This window comes from Plectropomus leopardus, chromosome 23 (genome assembly GCF_026936395.1).
Source record: "Plectropomus leopardus strain MGB_pleo_1.0 chromosome 23, ASM2693639v1, whole genome shotgun sequence".
Taxonomy (NCBI): domain Eukaryota; kingdom Metazoa; phylum Chordata; class Actinopteri; order Perciformes; family Serranidae; genus Plectropomus; species Plectropomus leopardus.
Genome location: NC_142198.1, coordinates 4,633,043 through 4,653,901, shown reverse-complemented (window position 1 = coordinate 4,653,901; position 20,859 = coordinate 4,633,043). Strand labels below are relative to the sequence as shown.

Here is a 20,859-nt window from a genome sequence, read left to right as displayed (position 1 = left end):
GTTTAAGATCTTATTAAAAAAAACACTGTTTAAAGTTGACAACTTTGCTGTTGGGTCATAAAATATTTATTAGGGTTATTTGAGCATTGTACATCACTGATTCTGATCATTTGTCAGAAGATTCACTACAGCGGATAGTGAACAGGAAGAGAGCCTGACTAACAGATGTGTGAAGGAGAGACTTCTTCTTCATAGAACAAAAACACGAGCAGCATCATCTTAACGATCGACCTCACCAAACACTATGTCCTGTGTACCTGTCGCAAGAACAAGAAAAGGTTTTTACAGCGTCACACAAATGATGATATTTGGGCTTTGGAAACTAAATTCTTGAGCAATTTCTTACCAATAATGGCCACAACATCAGCCAACATGTGTCCTTTGGCCATTTTATCCAGGCCGGCCTACAAAAAAGAAAACATTTATAAATATTTTGAAAACTGGGGCCACATTACTTTTTTTATCCCCCAGACACCCTTCAGAAATATTTAAACTTCTGAACTAAAATGTTCCACATATTGCTAGAAATTAGTAGATTTAGATATTTTAATTTTTCAGACTAGGAAAAATGTCTAGGGATAAAAGAATAAAATATATTTATCAATTTAAAAATAAAAATAATGATGTAAAAAGTAAATACATATGTAAAATAAAATTAATATTATAAGCAAAAATAAATACATATTTAAAATTATATTAAACAATATTATTTGCATTTTTTAAAGTCTTGACAGCCTTGCTTTTTAGTTTCTTTTTACTTTCTTTTTTGTGTACTAACTTTCTTATTATTTTCACTCATTTCTAGCTATTTTTTTTAGTCACGTCTTCTTTAGTTGCGCTTGTTTTTGAAAGAAATCCAGCCAATTTGCTCAGATTTTAAAGGGTTAACACTCAGAGGACCAGCTATTCTAGGCCACATGCGCTCTTATAAAACTCAACATTAATAAATAATGAGATTATAGCCCTAAGTTAATGCAAAAACTACTCTAATAGTTTGTTTATGCAACTTTAAAGACCGAAATCCAAACAACGGCGTAACCAGCAGTTCATGCAGCCATGAGCTACGACATGAGCAGGAAGGAGGGAGGGAGGAGAGCAGGAGGGGGCTTCTGTACACGTTTAAAAATGGTTCTATAGTACTTTAGAAAATCTACTTAATGAACTGAAAGTAGCCTCGAGGACAAGCCGTTAAACGTCCTGAATAATTGATGCCCGGTGTGTTTAATATTTCACACTGTCTTATGAAGTTTTTCAGTACGCACCAAGTGAGCGAATCCAGGAGCTTTGATCTTGCAGCGATAGGGTCTGCTCGAGCCGTCCGACACCAGATAAACACCAAACTCTCCCTGCAAGACACACACACGCACACACGCGCACACACACACACATTGTAGTAAGCATATTATATCACAACAAATCCCTAAAGGCCGAAAAAGACCTCGCAATTAATTAAGACTGAAAAGAAAACCTTGTGTGTGTGAAGGATCTACAGAGTCTTCCACTCGTTGTTTGCCAAGTTAAAATCTATTAGCGCAGTGGTCCCCTGCTGGTCCAGCACAGGGGGGTCCGGATCTTTCCTTTGTCATTACTTCAAGGTCTACACATGTATAATGTAAACGACATTATGCATACAGTGCCAGAGCTGCATAAATAACTTCAAAATAGAAACCGCTGATCAAAAAAGTGCCAGTCGATCCCCCGCCCCCTCGACAGACTAACCGACTAGACCCTATAATCCTACAAATGTTCTAAAAACCTAGAGACATCTTAAAATCCTGGAAATGTCCTAAAAAATTGATAATGTCCTAAAATCTTAGATATGTCCAAAAATTCTACAAATAGCCTAAAATCTTGGTAATGTCCTAAAATACTAAAAATGCTCAATAATCATAGAAATGGCCTTAAATGTCTTCAAATCCTAGAAATGTCCAAAAATCCTAGAAACTTCCTAAAAATCGTTTAAAAAATGTCCTAAAATCCAAAACATCTTTAAAATCCTAAAAACATTTAGAATGACTTAAAATCCTAAAAGCATCCTAAAACTGTAAAAATGTCCTTAAATGGTAGAAACATATATGGGGCTGCTGTGACCGGCACCTGGCATCCAGTCATTTTGCAAATGTGGCCCCTTGTGTAAAACAAGCTGAGTATCCCTGACTTAGAACACAAAGACATAAATACATACTGCAAGAATAAACAGAAACTGCACTTCAAAATAAATGCCGAGTACCTGAAATTCATTGTAGTTAAAAATAATGTGAAATTAACACTTGTCATCCATTCAGCATGGACCCATGACCTACTTTTGGACCACAACCCACCAGTTAGGAACCACTGTCTAATGGCATCTACATCTACCACAAAAAAAAAATTAAAAAAGGATATTTTATACACAAATGTTATAGACATTCAGAGTAGTCTAACCTTTGGTGCCTCCACAGCGGTGTATGTGGCCCCTGGGGGGACCTGGTAGCCCTCTGTGTACAGTTTAAAGTGGTGGATCAGAGACTCCATGGACATCTAGAACAAGACGCAGGTAAAATGCTTGATGTCTGACGCACACAAAGTGACTGAAAGTTGTAACACTGAGGTGAACTGTAGATCAGCCACAGTAAAGCGTGTGAAAGAAATGGCCTAACAGGAATGATCAAGCACAGGGGGAAATCCAGATTTTCAAGATTTAACCGCCTGCAGTTGAAATGAAACCATCTCACACATTAAGAGGACAAAAAAAAAAAAATAAAGGAAAAATATTTTCAGAGAGGTCAAAGCATCACCCGGTGAGCTCACCTTCATCTCAGACCTCTTGGGTGGGGCCACCTTGGCGTCATCCACCTTAATCTCTCCTTCTGGCATCTTGTTGAGCGCCTGCAGCATGATCCTCAGAGACTGCCTCATTTCCTCCACTCTGCACAGATACCTAAACACACACACACACATTGAAATTCTGCCATTATTTGCTATTTAAAAAATGTATTTATTTGACAGCCCTCGAGAAAATACGACAGTCACTACCATGTATTTATGTATTGCTCTTCAGTATGCCCATTAAAGCCTTTCTAATACATGCAGTGTTAGACAGTGTTAAATCTGAAAATAATGTGCCATAACCTACTTTAGAAATTTATATGCTGATTTTTTTTAATAGCAAATTCTGACAAATATCTTCCTTTTTGAAAGAGTTCTCAGTGTCTAAATAATGTGTTTGATACTGATACACCTGCAGCAGTGTGGTGATGACTTTTTTGTGGGAGTGACAGGAAATAATCTCATGTTACCAGTCGCGACTTCCTGTTGCACATATGTGTGAAACGGGCCCCTGACTTGAGACAGAAAAGAGGGCAAGAAAATGGGACAGAGGGTGCCAATAAATGATGTCTTCAACTGATGTTTTTACCGGTCGTAGCAGTCTCCGTTGCTTCCAATGGGGACGTCAAAGTCCACTTCATCATACTTGTCATACGGCTGAGACTTCCTCAGGTCCCACTTGATGCCCGACCCTCGCAGCATCACTCCGCTGAGGGAGGGGCCGAGGAGAGAGACCATGAAAATATTCACATTTCTGTTCCACATTTCACAAAAATGAAACTGAGGGGGAAGGAAAAGGTCTTTCCACGGTCGTCGCTGGCTTACCTGAAGCCGTAGTTGAGGGCTTCCTCGGCAGAAACCACCCCGATATCCACAGTGCGATTCTTCCAGATACGACTGTTGGTTAACATCTGCAAGGAGGAAAACCCACAGACCTTATCACACCCTATCGTGTTCACAGCCTGCGGAGATTTAACCCTTCCAGACCTGGATCGACACCAGTTCTCTTGTGCTAGGTTCACGAGCTATTTCACCCTTTGAAACCTGAGAAAATTGGTTTGATTTTTTTTTCGAAAACACGAGGTGGAAAACGCAATTATCAACTTGGCAAGAAATGTCGCACAAATTGCAAAAAAAAAAAAAAAAGGGACCTTCAAAATTAGTTGTTTTAAAAAAAGCAACAATTTTTGGAAAATTTACAACTATGTTACCAAAAATATGGAGTAAAATAAGAGATATATGATACATACATTTACTTTTTTTGTACTTTTTCCAAGCCGTTTTCTTGTTTGTTTTTGTTTTTCTTTACCTTTTTTTCCTTGTAATGTTTTTTTTTGCAAATTTTTGGGTCATGTCTTGACCCAAGGCAATGACTGACTTAGCAAGAAATGTCCCACAAATTGGACAAGAAAATTGCCTTAAAATTCATTGGAAAAAAAGCAACAATTTTTAGAAAATTATCCCAAAAACAGAAAATGTCTAGAAAACCACATTAATATTTATAATAATTTTATATTTGAAATTATGTTACCAAAAACCTATAATAAAAGACAAAAGATAAATACATTTTAAGTTTTTTGGGTCATGTCTTGTTAATTTGCTTGTTTCTTTCCTCTCTCTTTTTTTTTAAAGAAATCAAACTAATGTTTTCAGGTTTGAAAGGGTTAAAGAAGTTCTACTCACCTCTTCTACTTCATCGATTCTGATGGAGAAATTCTTGCACCACTCGTAGATGTCGTCCATCAGGCCGAGGGGCATATCCTGAAACACAGAAGGCTCATTTTACTCATTTTTATCATCATCTGAACGATGAAATGATTTTCATGTCATATTCTTGTTACACCTTTGTTGTTGCTCTTTGCAGCTGACGCTATTTTCCAGAGAGATGGCTTTATTTTGTTTTAAAAAAATAAATAAATAAAATAATGAACATACCTGATGCACGCCACCAGGTCTGATGTATGCAGCGTGCATTCTGGCTCCGGACACGCGCTCATAAAACTCAAACATCTGAGAGGAAATAAGAGTCACAGTTAGAGGACTTCAAATAGTCAGTGCTAAAAAGACAATCTACTCAATAGGTAGTGCTTGTATTTGGGATTTATTTATTTACTCTGTGAGTAGTAATACTTTTTAATGTACGAAGTGGCTACCAGTGTCAAATTTCATCCCGCCTCCAGCTCCAATAAAACACTGATTGCATTTTGTGGATTTCTGTCATTTGTAACTGCAGATGTGACATCACACAGATAAGGTGGCGCCGTCATAATCAGCACAGTGGTTTGGGAAAGGTGCCCCCGAACTACCAAAGCAGAAGAAAAGAGTCTGTTTTGGAGCGCTCCACTGTGTTTCCACTAGTTAAAATCTTTTCCACCACAACAAAAAGAACCATTAAAGAACACAAAACTCCTTTTTCCTGCCATTCGACGAAGGCTTCATATTAGGACTTAGGATATTTGAATGATTGCTGACAAAATTAATGAATTAAAAAGGGCAAAAAGTGTCAGCATGGGAGGAACGTTTTCTTTGTAAAACCTCAGGGCTATTTTTATGTATTCGTTTTTTTTATTTAAATTTTCACTTGGCTTTATAAATACAAAAAAAGGTTGCTGGGAATTGGTTGAATATGATATTGAACATTACATAATTTTGATTTTAAAATTAAATTTAAAAAATTAAATCAGTGACTTCTTTTAAATTACTTAACAAACCACTTTTTTAAAAAATTGCTTTAATGCGATGTCTTTTTATTTCATTTTTACTTTTTTTATATTTTTAGTTTGTGATTTATCTCATTTATTTCCTTTTATTTGTGGTTTGATTGCTTTTATTGTTTTTGTTGTTGTTTTTGGTCTCTTTTTTCGTATAATTTTATGTTGACATTATGCGTCCTGAACACTAACTTTAGTCTAGTTTCTTCTTGCTTGTGTTCAAAAGGTTTGCTTGGCTTGCTGTTGTTGTATCTCCATCTATGCATCTTATTTCTGCTTTGCTTTTTAGTCAAAACACTTTATAAGTTATGTTTTTAAAGGTGCCTTATAAATAATAATAATAACTTTTAACATACATTATTTATTTATTTATTATTGTACTGAGACAGCAAGTACTTCAACTGTGAAATGAAAGGAAATAAAGTTTTTTTAAAGTTACTTTTTCTCCACTTTATCAGTACAAAAGTAAAACACAGATAAACATGTTGGTTTGTTGAACTACGTGATATACGCCACATATACTGATTAAGACAAATTCTTTAAAATTGGAAGTAAAATAATCAAAATGATCATTATTATTTTTAAGTAATGCTTTAATTTGAGCTTTGCTATGCAACATCAGAAAAAAAAGATGAATAAGAATTCCAGCTCTAATGTCTAAGCATTTTTAAGACTTTTGAAAGACTGATTTAAGACATTGTGCCGATTAAGGCCTCATTTTTAGATCGATGGATTTAATGCCTTTAAAGACTTTTTAAGGATCCGCGGGAACCCTGTGATACATTTGCTTCATTTTGAGCCATGAATAAAACTGCAACTAATGCATTCAGTTATACGGTCGGTTTTAGTAGAAGCCGTTTTGAAGAGGATTCCATTTAATAAGCAGCGATTTCCCTTGAAGATGAAGCATCATTAAATCCAATGTAACCAATTAGGTGAAATGAGACAGTCGGCAACAGAACAGAATGACACTAAACTCAATGTACTGTCTGCAGCTATTTAAAAAAAGTCATGTCACTTTTTTTAAAACCCCAAATATTCTGTTTACTCCCAAAGAGTTGCATCATTTTCAGTAACTCGATTACTTATTTTAACACCTTTAAGACCACTGGCTTATTGGTATTTTGAGGAATATTCTGTGAAGTTTAAAAGTGTGAGAACAAGGCCAGTCTACAAACAGTACAGTCCCCTCATGAACAACGTTTTAAACATGATTCTGACCTTCTCTCGCTCCTCAAACATCCAGAAGAAGGGGGTCATGGCTCCGATGTCGAGGGCGTGTGTGGTGATGGCCATGATGTGGTTCAGGATGCGGGTCAGCTCTCCATACAGAACTGCAAACACAGCACAGGAAACACACACCCATTTAAAGCTGAGGAGTCTATTGACAGAAGAAGTAATTGGTAAATCAATTTTTTTTCACATTTTTTAAAACCCATTTAACAAAATTTTACTGTTTCGAGCTGCACAAATGTCAACATTTGTATTTTTCACTATTTTCTTTGAGATAAACTGAATATTTTTTTAGGTTTTGACATGTTTTGGTACTTTGTTTTATTTATTTGCCTGAATATGTTTGAATTATATGAACAGCAGCTCACTGATATTCCATATATACATCAAAATAAAAGGCCATAGGACAGCCTGTTCCTAATGGAGACATTTTCAGGCCTTAACCTATTAGAAACCATCAGATTTCTTGTGCTGTGTTCAGACACTTTCACAAGCTTTTAAACCTTTCAAACCTGAGTGAATTGTTTTGTTATATTTAAGGCAATCAGCAACTTGGCATAAAATGTTCCATGAATTGCCCAGAAATGACAAGAAAATACCTGAAAATTAGCTTAAAGAACAGAGAATTATTAGAAAATCATCCAAAAAAAAGGAGAGGAAAAATTCCTAAAAATCTTATTTATAATAATTATAATAACATATATATAAATTAAGGCTGCAGAATACAGAATATATCATTTCTATTTATTATTTTTCTTTTATTGTTGCACTTTTCTATGGTCATTTACCGCACTTTTCTATGGTCATTTACCGTTTTTGTTTTTTACTCCCTTTTTTTTTTGAAAATTTAATTTTTAACTTTTTACTAATATCTGGTTAATATTTGGGTAATTTCTCACTAAGTTTCTCATTACGCCGACTTGCTCAGATTTCAAAGGCTTTACATAATTCAATATAAATTCTTCAGACGGTGAAGCAGTTTTCAGCGTGTACCTCTGATCCACTGTGCGCGGGGCGGAGCCTGGATGTTGAGCAACTTCTCCACAGCCAGCGAGTACGCCTCCTCGTTACACATCATGGAAACATAGTCCAGACGGTCAAAGTAGGGCAGAGCCTGTGGCATTAAAAGAAGAGGAAGTGAAGCCTTCTGGGTAAGGGAATTCCAAGAATTACCTAAGGCATGATAAATGTCCTCTAAATTTTTTATCACGAACGATGACCTCATGAGTTTAATTTGTCATTTTCAAGTCAGGTTTAATTATTTCCCCTTTCTAGGGAGGGTTTCTCTTGAACCATCTTCTTTAACACAGTGAATCTGGCTCACTCTCTTCTCTATGTTGCTGTGTTAAACTCAGGAAAACAGGGTTTTTCAATAAGTTGTGTTGCAATGTCCTCTAAATTTACCACAGTTGCTGTTTTTAGCTCCATTAAAACCAAGAAGAGCACTGCTGATTGTATACTTCCTGATTTTTCTGTCTTTTATACACACATGCAGTATGAGCTGTCCAAACCACTTCCTAATAAATATGATTTAGAAAATGTAGAATGTTTTGCAGAAATGTTTTTAACAGCTGCTGTGAGTGGTCCAGTACCTGCAGGTAGGTCTTGTACTCGATGAGCTTCTCTGTGCCGCGGTGAAGCAGGCCGATGTGCGGGTCGCACTTCTTGACGGACTCTCCGCTGAGCTCCAGGACAAGACGCAGCACGCCGTGAGCCGCAGGGTGCTGGGGACCAAAGTTGATGGTCAGGTTGGAGACATCCTTCTCCGCAGGAGGATCTTTGTCTGTGAGGAAAATAAATAAAATAAATCAGGAGAGGGTAAGGCTAGAAAATCACTGAAGAGTAAAACAAAACTAAAGAAAAACTTGGTTTTCCTACAGGATCAGATTTTTCAAAATTCAAACAGGAACAAATAAAGCAAAAGTCACAGAATAAGGTTTAAACAAGTCAAGTTTGTTTCCATATCATGGGGAAAAAACTTTTTAACTTTGAAATAAATAAGACACAAAATCCAAGTAGGTAGTGAGGAAGGGGAATCTTTTAACTAGTGGCGCTAAAATACCGCCTGAACAAAAAGTTAAGGACATTTTCTTTGCATAAAGTGTAACTCAAGTTTCTGATATTTCAGGAAGCTCAAACATCCAAGTGAAGTAACAATTATCAAAATATGCTTCAAAGCAGAGCGGAATTAAAACACATGCGGTTGTGTAGTTTGATCTGAAACAAAAGTGTGGCTGTGTGTGGATGGTACCGTTCCATGGGGGCGGGGTCCATTTCTCATTGATGGCAGTGGGGTACATCACTGCCCCCGCAAACTGCTCCGTCCACTCCACGTCTGGCTGCCATTGTTTCTGCCTGCACAAAGCATTCAGAATATCATTTACAAGGAAGGTTGTGTTTGTAAACCTTTAGGTTTGATCACAGACAAATTGAAGAGACGTGCCAAGTAGGTGCCACCTCTCACGCTGCTTGCATGCAGCCAAAGAGGCTCTAATCCCATTTTGATAAACCCGTCATTAAAGAATGAGTGATAATCTGGGTCACACAGTGATTGGCAACCTGACAACTGATGCTGGCTCCTTAGGGAGAAACGCAGAGCAGATTTATGAGTCATGCTGGTATAAAAAACTGTGTTTATTAATGCTCCTTTTGGCAACATCAACCAGGGTTGGAAAATAAATATTTTATCCACCTGCCACTGTGGCTCATGGATTCCAAATTCAAAAGATAACCCTTGTTTTTTGGGCTTGGGAGTGAGGCAAATTTAACAGCCACATGCATAATTAACAAGCATTTGGCTGGGGCTACTTTTTTTAAACTCTGACATCAATACCCAGCTACATAATTTGCAAATCATAAGCACTTTTCCAAATCGATTATTGCTAAAATCATTGATAGATTAATCGACTGTAGAACAAAAAAAACAATTTGCTTATTTCAAATAATACCACATGCGTGTTTTCCCAATTTAAAGCTTGTGGCAACGTATTGCATCTACTTTGACAGCATAGTCTATCGATAAATTTCACATGTGCAAATAAATTCTAAACGACTGATCGTCGATTGTTTGTCATCACCCCTAATTTTAACTCAAATATCGTTAAATGAAGACCCAGTATCGGAGTACATTAATAACAAGCCCTTTGCTTCCCATACATGTCCGAGTCCCCTTGACTTTGGTGCTACATAACAAGCAAACGAAGGAAGTTAGCTAACGAACAGTTGCAAACAAACCCTGTTCAACGCTGATTATCTTAAATAATATGTGGTTTAAAGTACCGCACCATCAACCTTAACTGACGACTTTAGCATTTAATTCTTGTAAAATACGTTAAGTATGGTGACCTTATATAGAACATAAAAAAAATACACATTACAAGGGTGGTAAACACTGACACACGCTGGCTAATCAGACGGCTAACTGTTAATACAGCTTAGGTAACACGTAAACAGCTGAGAGGCTAACGTTAATCTGCAACGTACACGTGCTATAACAATGACATTGCTAAAGTAGTCGACTAGCTTCATTTGTGTGCTTTGCAAATACGTTTTCCATTCAGACATAAAGTACAAATTGCAGCTGATGATAATAATTATTTAGCGGAGACCATGTCGGCTCATTTAGCTTTATGCTAACATTAGCCTCTCAGTGAGCATATTTATGTGGAGTCTAAGCTCAGACGGCGACAAAAACAGTGTTTACGCGAAGCGACGCGTTTTGTATCTGCGTTTTCTTACCTGTTTTGCACGACAGTGCAGCCAGGACTCAGTAAGTTATTACTTAATATTAATTTTGTTGAAGGACGTCCTAGTTTAGTAAGCGACCTCAACATCGTGGCCGCCATCTTGGCTGCTGGACAACCGGTCTGGCCAATGACGTAAAGGAGTTTCTTCTTTTGTTGTTTTAAAGGCGCACTACGTTTGTCACGTGCGTGTCTGCCACCTGTCGGTCTGATGGGTAGTACACACTGTAGCTTCTGGTTAGCCCTTTGACACCTGAGTAAATTGGCTTGATTTCTTCCAAAAATATGGGAAGAGGGCAACGAGCAATTTAAATATATAAATAAAAATATATCCAAATATAAGCAAGAAATTAGTGATAAATAAATAAATAAAAAGTATAAAATTGATTGAAATAAGAACACAAAATAGAACAGAAAAATTCTTTTTGTATCATGGTCTTAACTATGTAATTAATAGAATAATAAATGTGTATTTCTGGACATTTTTCTTTGACGAGCTGCCTTACAGACTCCTTCTGGCTTTGATTAGTTGTTTTTATTAAGGCTTCCTGCAGCAGCCATTAGAAGCACTAGGAGGAGCCAGAAGAACATGATTTTTCCGCAGATTTTCTGTCTTATGTACTATTGTTAGAATATAGTGACAGAACAAGCAAATATGACAAAACGCTACAAAACGTTTTGTAGTTGTAAATAATCAATCCCCACTTTTTGCACAACCCTGGTGAGCTTTGTCTGAAATGTTCCACAAATTACTTTTTTTGGTGTAGATTTAGAAAAAAAACAATTTTTTAAAAAAGAAAAAAAGCTTGGGAAAATTATATTAATAATTATCAGAATTACATATTTAAAATTGTTTGCATTTTTTCCAGTTCATTTCCTTTTTTAATTTTTTGAAATTTTACTAACTTTTACCAATTAATATTATTTTTTACTAATTTTATTGTACTTTTACAATTTTTTTGAAAATTTTCTTTTGTTGCCATATTCCAAAATAATAATATTCTTTTAGGAAACCATTCATTAACAATTAATTGGCGTTTCCAACAAAAAATAAACAAACATGTCTATTTAAATCCATCTGCACAAAGATGACAAACTCCACTTTTTTTTATAAAAAACAGTGCTTTTATTTATGTAATACTGTGGAAAAATAATTACATACCATTTTTAAAAAATATTGAAGATAATGAAATTAAAAAATGAGAGTTTGATAACGTTCGTTGTACATCTTTTGAACAGCTGTCTCTGCTACGAAGAACAGTACAATAAGATAAACATTGGATTTTTTTTCTAAATTCAAAGACACAATAATACAGGATACAGTCCTACCAGAGGTATAAAAGTACTGTAACAGGATTGTGAGAGAAATGATATGGACATATACTGAAACACACACCCGCACACTTAGACACAGACATGCACACGCGCGCACACACACACACTGTATACATGCATACGATAGCCACGCGCGCTCGAGCCGGGCGCTGCGCATTTACAGTATGCCTCCCATCCAGTCATTCACACATCTATACAAACACACTGTACAAATCCATGTGCGCGCCAACGCCCACACACTCCCTCTTGATCTCTCTCACACTCGCACACACTCACACACTACTATATGTCAATATTGTGGACAAGCCTTCATTGAACCTCTCCATACACATTCTCCTCCGGCCATTTTTTTTTTGTTTTTTTTTTGGCAGACAGACAATGAGGAATGATTTAAAAATGGAAATGTATGTTCCCCTATAAGGCCACTCAGTTCTAAACCCAACATCTGTGTTTCGATCTTTCTGTCTGCACCAAGCTTGGAGTTCAGAGCTCCGAGAAAAAAAAAAAAGGCTCCAACCTACGAAAAAAAATGTCTGGGAATGACTCAAGGCCCCAAGCCTGGTTTGTAAAGCAACAGTCACCAATAGAAGGAGCTTCTACTGCATATACATGGTCTAAGGTGAAGAACAACATGAACACTTGGCACTAGGTTTCTGCTTTTATACACTGATAACACCCTTCTGATGTCAGATGCGTCCTCTGCCGTCCACTCCTTGCTCCTGTCTCAGTGGAATCACCCAGGCGACCCGAGCTCAAGCGGGCTCAAACTTTTGGTCCGTACGTACACATTACATGTTTTACATTGACAAAAATAATTCTGTAATGTTAAAAAATAGAATACAAAGCTCTAGTCTGGTGTGCAAATAAAAAGAAGACATTACACAGATATAGATAAGGGACGTTTAAGCATGAATACTGTCAATGCAGTGCAAAAATGATGATCCCCAACTTGCTCTTGCACGCCGCCCAACAGGCATGATGGCATGTACCGCTGTACACAAGGGCATTCTGGGATGCTATATATGTGCTCTAGGCTTGGGCAGTATAACGGTATTACAGTATACCAGGGTATTTAGAAATCCCGAAAGTGTTTTTCAATACCTTCATAAACACAGGTGCTCCTCTTTCTGTTAAACTCACTGTATGTAGTGCACAGCACGCACCACCAGATCTCAGTCTCCAAGGTTCCCACACATTTTCATGGACAAAATTTCAAAGCTTTTCCATGACTTTTTGAGGACCCATGATAACATTTCGGAAATGCATGAGCCTCAGTGTGTCTGAGACACTTGCCAGCCTGGTAACAGTACTTTTCTGCAAAGAACACACGCAGGAGAGACTCGCTTCCCATAGCAAACGCAGCCACACTATGTCACATATACACATAACCTGTTTTAAAGGGGAAAGTTTGGCCAGTATCAGTCCTGGGAATTTACAGCTGTTTGAGTTTTCCATTTGTTTCAAGCGGCAAAAAACTTATTTGTCCTAATTTGCAACCACAGCACCTAGTGGTGGAGGGAGAAGTTACAGGATTGTGAACAGCCAGCGGCCAGCGACAGAAAGACCATGGGGAACAATGGTATGTTTTTTTTTACAGCTAACTTGATGAATTAAGGATTTTTTTCAACCAAACCGGGATTGGTGATTGTTGGAACAGTGGATTTACGAACTGGATTACTAACAACAGTAACCAAGCAGTTTGAGTGAGTTTTATTTTGTTTCTGTCCAGTTTTAATGAGGTGCATTTTATGATTACTTTTTAACCCTTTAGGAGCTGGATTGACATCAGTTTTCCTCTGCTGCATTCAGACGCCTTTCATAACTCAAACCTGAGAAAATTGGTTTGAATTATTTCAAAAACTCAGGAAAAAACATAATGAGCAACTTGGCAAGACATGTCAGGTAAATTGCAAATAATTAGTAAGTGGTGTCAAGGAAATTATCTGAAAATAAGATGGGATGGATTATTAGATATTATAAAAAAAGAAAAATCCATAAAATTATAATTATATTTTTATATAATAATAATAATAATAATAATAATAATAATAATAATAATAATAATAATAATAATAATAATAATAATAATAATAATAATAATTTTAGCACTTTTTGTTATTCTGGCTTTACTTTATTATGCTTATCTTCCAGTAATTTTCTTGTAACTTTTTACTAATTTCCTGCCAATTTTTGGGCCATTTCTTGTTAAGTTGCTCGTTGCCAATCAAGCCAATCTGCTCAGGTTAAAAGGAAAATAGGCGAGAGAATATGACTTTTCTTATCATTTTGTTTTCTTATCAGAAAAATGACAAATAAATCTACCTTGTACCTTGTATTTGTTTGTCTGAAAAGCTGAAAGTTAGTTGTCATATAGCCTAAAGTGTAACCTGATGGAATTTCAGGAAGGTATGAAAAATTATATACCACCCAAGCCTGATGTGCTCTATGATTGCTGAACAAGACAACCAGCAAAGAAATTTTAAAAATGGCGGCCAGAAATGACTCCCACTGGTTGAGGTTTCTCCCGATATTTGACAGTCAGTCAGTTTTCCCTTAAGACGTTCTCCTCATTTACAAAGTCATAGCAAAAACCTATAGTGCTCCGAAGATCTGTGATTTCTCGTCCATCCTCTGGCTCTCCCTCTCGTTCCCAGTCTTGATTGTGACTTGCGCCGTCCGCTCTTTCAGAGCTCGGATATACAAACACATCGGGAGTGAGGGAATTCAAAATTGTGTGGAATTTCCCTTCCCTGTCTCACTAAAACTTTTCCACTTGTCTCTTTTTCTCTCTCTCGAACCCTCCCTGTCTCACGGGCATGGTCTTCTGACTGTGCATGTGTGTGATGTGTTCAGTAGGGCGTGTTGGAAAAATGTGTGCGTGTAAATCTATGTGTGTGTTTTTCCGATGTGACACTATTTATAAGATGCGTCCTCATGCTCTGCTAAGACTGTGAGGTGTTTTCTCTCGGTCTCACACGTGAGTCTGCATCCTCTGTGTGTGTCGGCTGTGGGAGTAGTCAGAGTGTTGCGAGGTGTAGGAGAAGCGAGTGGAGCTGCCGTACTTCCCGAGTCCAGTCTCTGATCCCGAGGGAGCGGGACCCCCGGGACCCACGCCGACCCCGGGGCTCCCCACCGAGGGTCCCACACCGGATCCCACGCCGTACATTTCGTAGGATGGTCCGGCCTCCAGCGGGGCCAAGCTGGATGGGGCGAAACCCATGCGGTAGGTCTGGTAATGCGAGGGGTATCCATAGTTGTCATAGGCCAGCTGGGAAGTGGAGTCCAGGAGGCTGCAGTCTCCCGGGAAGTCGCTGGCCACGGGGGCGGGGTTAGGCGGGGGCTGCTGGCTCTGGCCCGCGCGGGTGAAGGTGTTGAACTGGGCGTAGCTGATGTGGGACAGTCTGGAGGGGGGCCGGGGGTCGTAGCAGGCCTGGGGGCGGCCAGGAGAGGTGAGGGGCCCGGGGGGGCCGGGGGCTCCTCCGCTGGCAGTGGCTCCGGAGCCTCCGGCACTGCTGCTGATAGACGCAGCTCCCCCTGGTGTTCCTGCGGGGGAGCGGTAGTCAGAATAGTGCAAGGTGGAGCGGGAGGCAGGGCGGCCTTCATCGTGGGTGGAGGCTCGCACGTTGTAGTAGCCATTAGTGGGGTCCTGAAGAAACAAACAAACGCAAGAGACAAAAACAGAGAGGACATTAGGACAAAATGTAATGAGGTAGGCAAAAGTTTTATACGCCAATCACCCAGCAATAGAATAAATGTACATTTCTGCAAAAAACAGATACATTAGATTTGCATGTTATTATTGAGCAGATACTTTGAAACTTTACATGTTTTCACATTTCAACAACGCAGTGAACATGTCTTTAGGTTCAAGCATTAAAACAACTTGTTTGTGGTTAGGACAAAATCTTGTTTTGGCTTAAAAATTCACAGTTTGGGTGGCACAATCCTCGCTGGAAAGGCAGCAAAGTCTCTGTGAAAAACAATTTTTTGTGACACTATCTCGGCAGAAAATGCAGCAATGTCCTGGTGAAAAACGAACCACTTTTGGTGGCTAAAAAGCCAGTGAAAGACACAGCAATGACTTTCTAAAACATAATTTGTTTTCTTTGCAGGCGTCAAGCTGAGATGCACAACATTCACAATTTCATCCACCTCCCAAAATGTCAAAGTTGGCTCATAAACTACCACGCTGCAGAAACCTTAATATGATACATTTGAAACATAAATTAGCAACATTTTCTCTGGTTTGGTATTCAGATTCTGCAGGTCCAAAGGGCTCTGTAATAATACTGCTCTGTTCCCCTCTAATCCCCAAAGAGTGATTCTCTTGTAGATGGTCAAAGGTCAGGGTGAAGTGCATGTCTGGAGCTGGTCGGCATCCAGGTCCAGATTCCTCCAGATTGTGCTGTGAGAGCAGTTTGCTCTTTTTTTTGTGACCCAGCTGCTTGAGATCAGAGTCCCTTTTTCAGAAATGTATGAAACTCATTGTGTAAGCAAAAGGGCATCGGTTTAGTTTCCATATGAGGGGGATGGGGGCACACACATAGGAATTGGAGGGTTTGGGGGTCCTGTGTCAGAAAATATTGAGTTTCATACAATTAATTTCCTGCATTCTGGAGAAATTTTACCCACAGATTTTTGCATTTTCTGCATTTAGCTGCAGTATAAACGTCAAAATAAAAGTCCTACTTTACTTTCATGTTTTTCATTAAGGGGGTAAAAGCATATGTTCTATGTATTGAGGGGGGCTTAAAATTCAAAAGATCTTTTATATAGTTTGTATCTATTAACTTTTAAAGGAAGGAGTCAGTAAATGTTAACAGGATGAACTCTAGAACCTCTGGGGACTTCAAAATAAATATTCCTAGCATACAATTATGAAGTCCGGTTATAAAATATAAAAAAAGATGTGGGAAGAAAATTCCATCTGCCTATTCTGCATGGTAAAAGCACATGGTATATATACCAATGACTGACAATAAAGTGGACCACACTCAACTTCATACCATTGTACATGAAGCCAAAATATCCCAGATGGTGCCATCTTGAGCTGGTGACATCATTTGGAGCAGGAGTCTGAGCAGTTTTCCTGCTGTATCAAAGCTTCTAACACATTTTCATGGACTGAATTTTAAAACTTTTAAATGACCTTTAAAGATCCATAATAAAAAATATATATATTCTTGTCGCACTTGCCCTTTGTCTTTCTCCAGAAAATCGAGAAGTGTACTAGATGGTTATTGAACATATTCACAAATTATGGGGTCAAATTCCCTTTTTATAGCATTAAATAACTAATCAAAACCAAACTTGTCATAAAAATGGATGCTTGAATGCAAATCGGTGTGATAAGAACTACCTAAAGTGACAGAAACTATCTTTGGGGGAAAATTTATTTGACATGTGATTTGAGTTTTAGTGTGGTCCATATCCTTTCTGGTAACATGGAGGGTTTTCAATTTTCTAATTCTCGTGTACTTTTTATCCACTAATTTCTTGCTATTTCTGAGTCATTTCTTCTCAAGTTGCTCACTGCCTTCCTCCCATTTGTTTGTGGAATATGTCAAATCAACTAGCCCAAGTTTCAAAGGGTTAATGCACATTACAATAGAAATGATAATAAAAAGAGGATCAAAACCGGAGCAGATTGGCTTGATTTATTTAAAGACAGTTAAAGTTAAAATATATGAGTTAAACAAAAATCACCAGAAATTTACTGCAAATAAAATAAAAAAAAGGTAAAAAATAAATAAATAAATAAAAAGGTGAAAGAAATTAGTAAAAGCTGACGAAGAAAATTACCTGAAAATTTGTTCTAAAAAGGGGGGAGAATTATTAGAAAATTGATCAAGAACGTTCAGAATATTCAGAAAATTATATCTATTCAGAAAATTATATCTATAATCATTATAATTATATGTTTAAAATTATGTCTAAAAAATCTAAATTTACTTTTTCTTTTTTTTTTTTACTTTTTTTAAAAATATATTTTCTCTTGTAACTTCTTACTTGTTTCTTGCTTTTTTTGGGGCCATATTAAATGTCAAATTATCATTTCTTTCATATATATTTCTCCCTTTATTTTTGCAGTGTGTGGGACATCTCTCACCACGTTACCATGTCACCAAGTTAAGTTAGCAGTGTAAACAAAAAAAACAATAAATTGTTTTCTGGACTTTTTTTGGCTATTTTTCAAATTATTCCTAACTTCTAATTAGTGGAAAACTAATTTTCAGATCATTTTCTTGTCACCTTTTCCTAATTTCTTAGTTTGTGGGACATTTTTGTAACATTTAAAAAAAAAACAGCCAATTTGCTATGGTTTCAAGGAAGAAAACTGAAAGTTTCAAATGCTTTAAAAAAAAAAAAAAAAAAAAAGAACTCAGTTTCCTTGTTTTTACAGCCTCTCCAGCAGCCGAGTGGATTCCTGCCAACATGCGCGTTGATCCCAGATCGTCTGGGTGGAAGAAGGATGCTCACCCTGCTCACTACACCCACTCCATCTCACTCCACTATCACTTCCGACATCATTCTGCCATCTCATTGTCTCTCATGTACCCGACTGCCCCCCCACCCAACTGTGTTTCACTGCTTTGGCGCTTCAGGCGGAGGGGAGGAAAAAAAAAAAAAGCTCAGTCTGGCTGAGTGTGTTGTCGGGGTGATCTAACCATCTCCTGGGGTGGATTCGTGTCTGTGTTTCTTCAAAGTGATCCGAGGCAGCGCTCCAGCTCGAGGGGTGCTGCGTGTGCCCTCACAAAATATTCATGGGGGGGAGTTTGAGCAGAACATTTTGGCAGCTTTGCGCGTGAAACGCATTCATCACCTAAGCCCGGCCCCACGGTGTCAAAATGTATAAATGATTCATGCCAGCTGAACGGGCAGAGTTCGCCCAAACATCCTTTATCTCGCCTCTCGTTTTGTTTCCATCCAATCTGAATTCTTTTGTTTCCAGATTTTCTCTTTGAATTTCATCATGACGAGTGAGACAAGTTTCCGAACATCAGATGAGTGAGTTCCCCCACAGCTGGACTGAGAGCAAAGACCAAAGAAGAAATTGACCCCCTAGTTTCCTTGTGCTGCATTCAAGCTCTTTAACCCTTTAAAACCTGAGCAAAACCTGAACATGGGGGAAAATTCAATGACCAACTTGCAAAGAAATGTCCCACAAATTGCAAGAAATTAGTACAAGGTGATGACGAAAATGATTTGAAAATTAGTTTAAAAAAAAGGGAGTGAGAATTATAAGAAAATTATCAAAAACTAGGGAAAAGTCTCCAGAAAAATATATTTATTATCATTAAAATTTTAGATTTAAATTATGTTGCAGGGGGAAAAAATCTAAATATATATATAAGGTAATTGCCTTGTTTGTTTTTATTTTAAGGTATTTTTTCTTGTTTGTTTGTTTCAATGTTTTTTTTTCTCTCTTTTTTTCTCCTTTTCGGGTCATTTTCTTGTTTGTTCCTGGGTTTTTTTTTCTGTTTGTTTGTTTTTTTGCTTAATTTCAGGTAATTTTATTCTTTTTTTTTGTATTTCTGGGTAATTTTCTTGGAACGTTTTTTTTTGTGTAAACAAATCTGACATCCAATTTTAAAAAAAAGCAGATAATCATCACAAATGTTGGTCCAAGCATCAGTTTGTTCTCCATTAGATGAACTTGGACTGAGCTGCTAATTCAGTTCTGCCGTTTGCATTAAACCTGCATCTGCACCTGCAGTCCTCTGTCTGGAGATGTCTATCTCTTTGTCTTCTTCTGCCTGTTTTAGGTGCACATGTGCGCCCTCTAGAGGGCAAAATATGACACTTTACAATAACAACTCGATTGATGATTTTCTCAAAAATGAAATTTGAACTCTTTTTTTGGAACATATCAGACTTAAAAAAAAATCAAATTCAGTCTTTTGCAGAGGTAGTGAAGTTGCAGTAATCATATAATACAACACCTGTGTGTAAAAGGAAAACTCAGACTTGCACCTAGATTTCTGTAACAGCAGTGAAACAAACATTTTTGTGATCAGTTAGTTTATATTAATGATTAAGGCTTCATTGTTACATTTATACATAAACTTTAGTTTCAACACTGAGGGGGGAGCACAATACAGGGCGTTTGGGGTGCTCAGCCGGAAACTTTTGAGCATCAGAAATTTAATTTCCTGCATTTTAGTAGATTTTTATACACCAATTCGTGCATTTTCTTCATCAGTTTATGGTGTAAAATGGGGTTAGGGATTGAAAGCACTTTCCTAAATCCATCATTCGTAACATTTAAGATCAATTAACTAATTAATCGTGATTTTTTAAAATAATAAATAGCACATCAAAGCTCACAGCAACATGTTGCATATTCTCTGACAACACTGCATAGCCAAAATATATAAAGAAGCCTACACGTATGAAACACATTGAATATAATTGTATAATGCTTCGCTTTAATGCCCGTCATAAAAGTTAGATTCGCTCCCTTTGCTTGCTGATGCGAGTCATTGAAACATGCGTTCAAAATTCACCAATCTACTGACAGCTGGAATCTAACAGGAGATTAAACTTTATTTATATCTCTGAATCAGATCTTTAACCCTTTGAAACCTGACGCGACACCAGTTCTCTTGTGCTGCTTTCAGATGCTTTTCACAGGTTTTTAAACCTTTGAATTCAAAGCAAATTGGTGCGATTTATTTCAGAAATATGGGAATTAAGGTAATGAGCAACCTGGCAAGTAACGTTCCACAAATTGCAAGAAATCAGTAGATTTTTTTTAAATCTAGGGAAAAATGTCTGGGGAGTGAAAAGAAAAAAGCTAGGGAAAAACTATATTAATAATTACATAGTAAAAATGATAGAAATTATTATAAAATTTGAAGCCCTTATTCCATATAATTTCCTGTTGTTGTTTCTTAACTTCCCTTTTCTTTTTCTTTTCTACTAACTTTTTTTTATGGATTTGTTTAATTTTTTAAACTAATTTTCAGATAATTTTCTTTAATTTTTTAAAACTTTTTTTTTCTTATTTTATTTTATCAAATTGTAAG

The 20,859-nt window shown here is 37.3% G+C and overlaps 2 protein-coding genes across 3 annotated transcripts in view; both read right to left on the bottom strand.

Moving 5' to 3' along the window:
• Positions 1-43: 43 nt before the first annotated feature.
• ndufs2 (NADH:ubiquinone oxidoreductase core subunit S2) lies at positions 44-10,648 on the bottom strand. Its single transcript, XM_042512107.2, has 14 exons — positions 10,491-10,648; positions 9,004-9,107; positions 8,345-8,535; positions 7,746-7,866; positions 6,741-6,853; positions 4,744-4,818; positions 4,492-4,569; positions 3,634-3,719; positions 3,398-3,517; positions 2,791-2,920; positions 2,425-2,520; positions 1,263-1,346; positions 347-404; positions 44-257 (listed from the first exon to the last, which is right to left on the bottom strand). Exons 1-14 carry the CDS (start codon positions 10,595-10,597, stop codon positions 220-222), a joined length of 1,401 nt encoding a protein of 466 aa, XP_042368041.2. The 5' UTR covers positions 10,598-10,648; the 3' UTR covers positions 44-219.
• Positions 10,649-11,597: 949 nt separating this feature from the next.
• The window catches only part of kirrel1a (kirre like nephrin family adhesion molecule 1a), a 51,362-nt gene continuing 42,100 nt past the window's right edge, over positions 11,598-20,859 (bottom strand). For both annotated transcript variants that reach the window (XM_088073652.1, XM_042512235.2), the window contains exon 15: positions 11,598-15,476. In XM_088073652.1, coding sequence (XP_087929778.1) covers positions 14,802-15,476 — 675 coding nt within the window. In that variant the 3' untranslated portion in view covers positions 11,598-14,801. The remainder of the gene's footprint in view (positions 15,477-20,859) is intronic.

Coding starts and splice junctions, on each gene's coding strand:
- ndufs2 (XM_042512107.2), bottom strand. CDS start 10,597: ATGGCGGCCACGATGTTGAGGTCGCTTACTAAACTAGGACGTCCTTCA. Junction 9,108..10,490: donor TGCACTGTCGTGCAAAACAG/GTAAGAAAACGC, acceptor TGCTTTGTGCAG/GCAGAAACAATGGCAGCCAG. Junction 405..1,262: donor CTCCTGGATTCGCTCACTTG/GTGCGTACTGAA, acceptor TCTTTTTTGTAG/GCCGGCCTGGATAAAATGGC.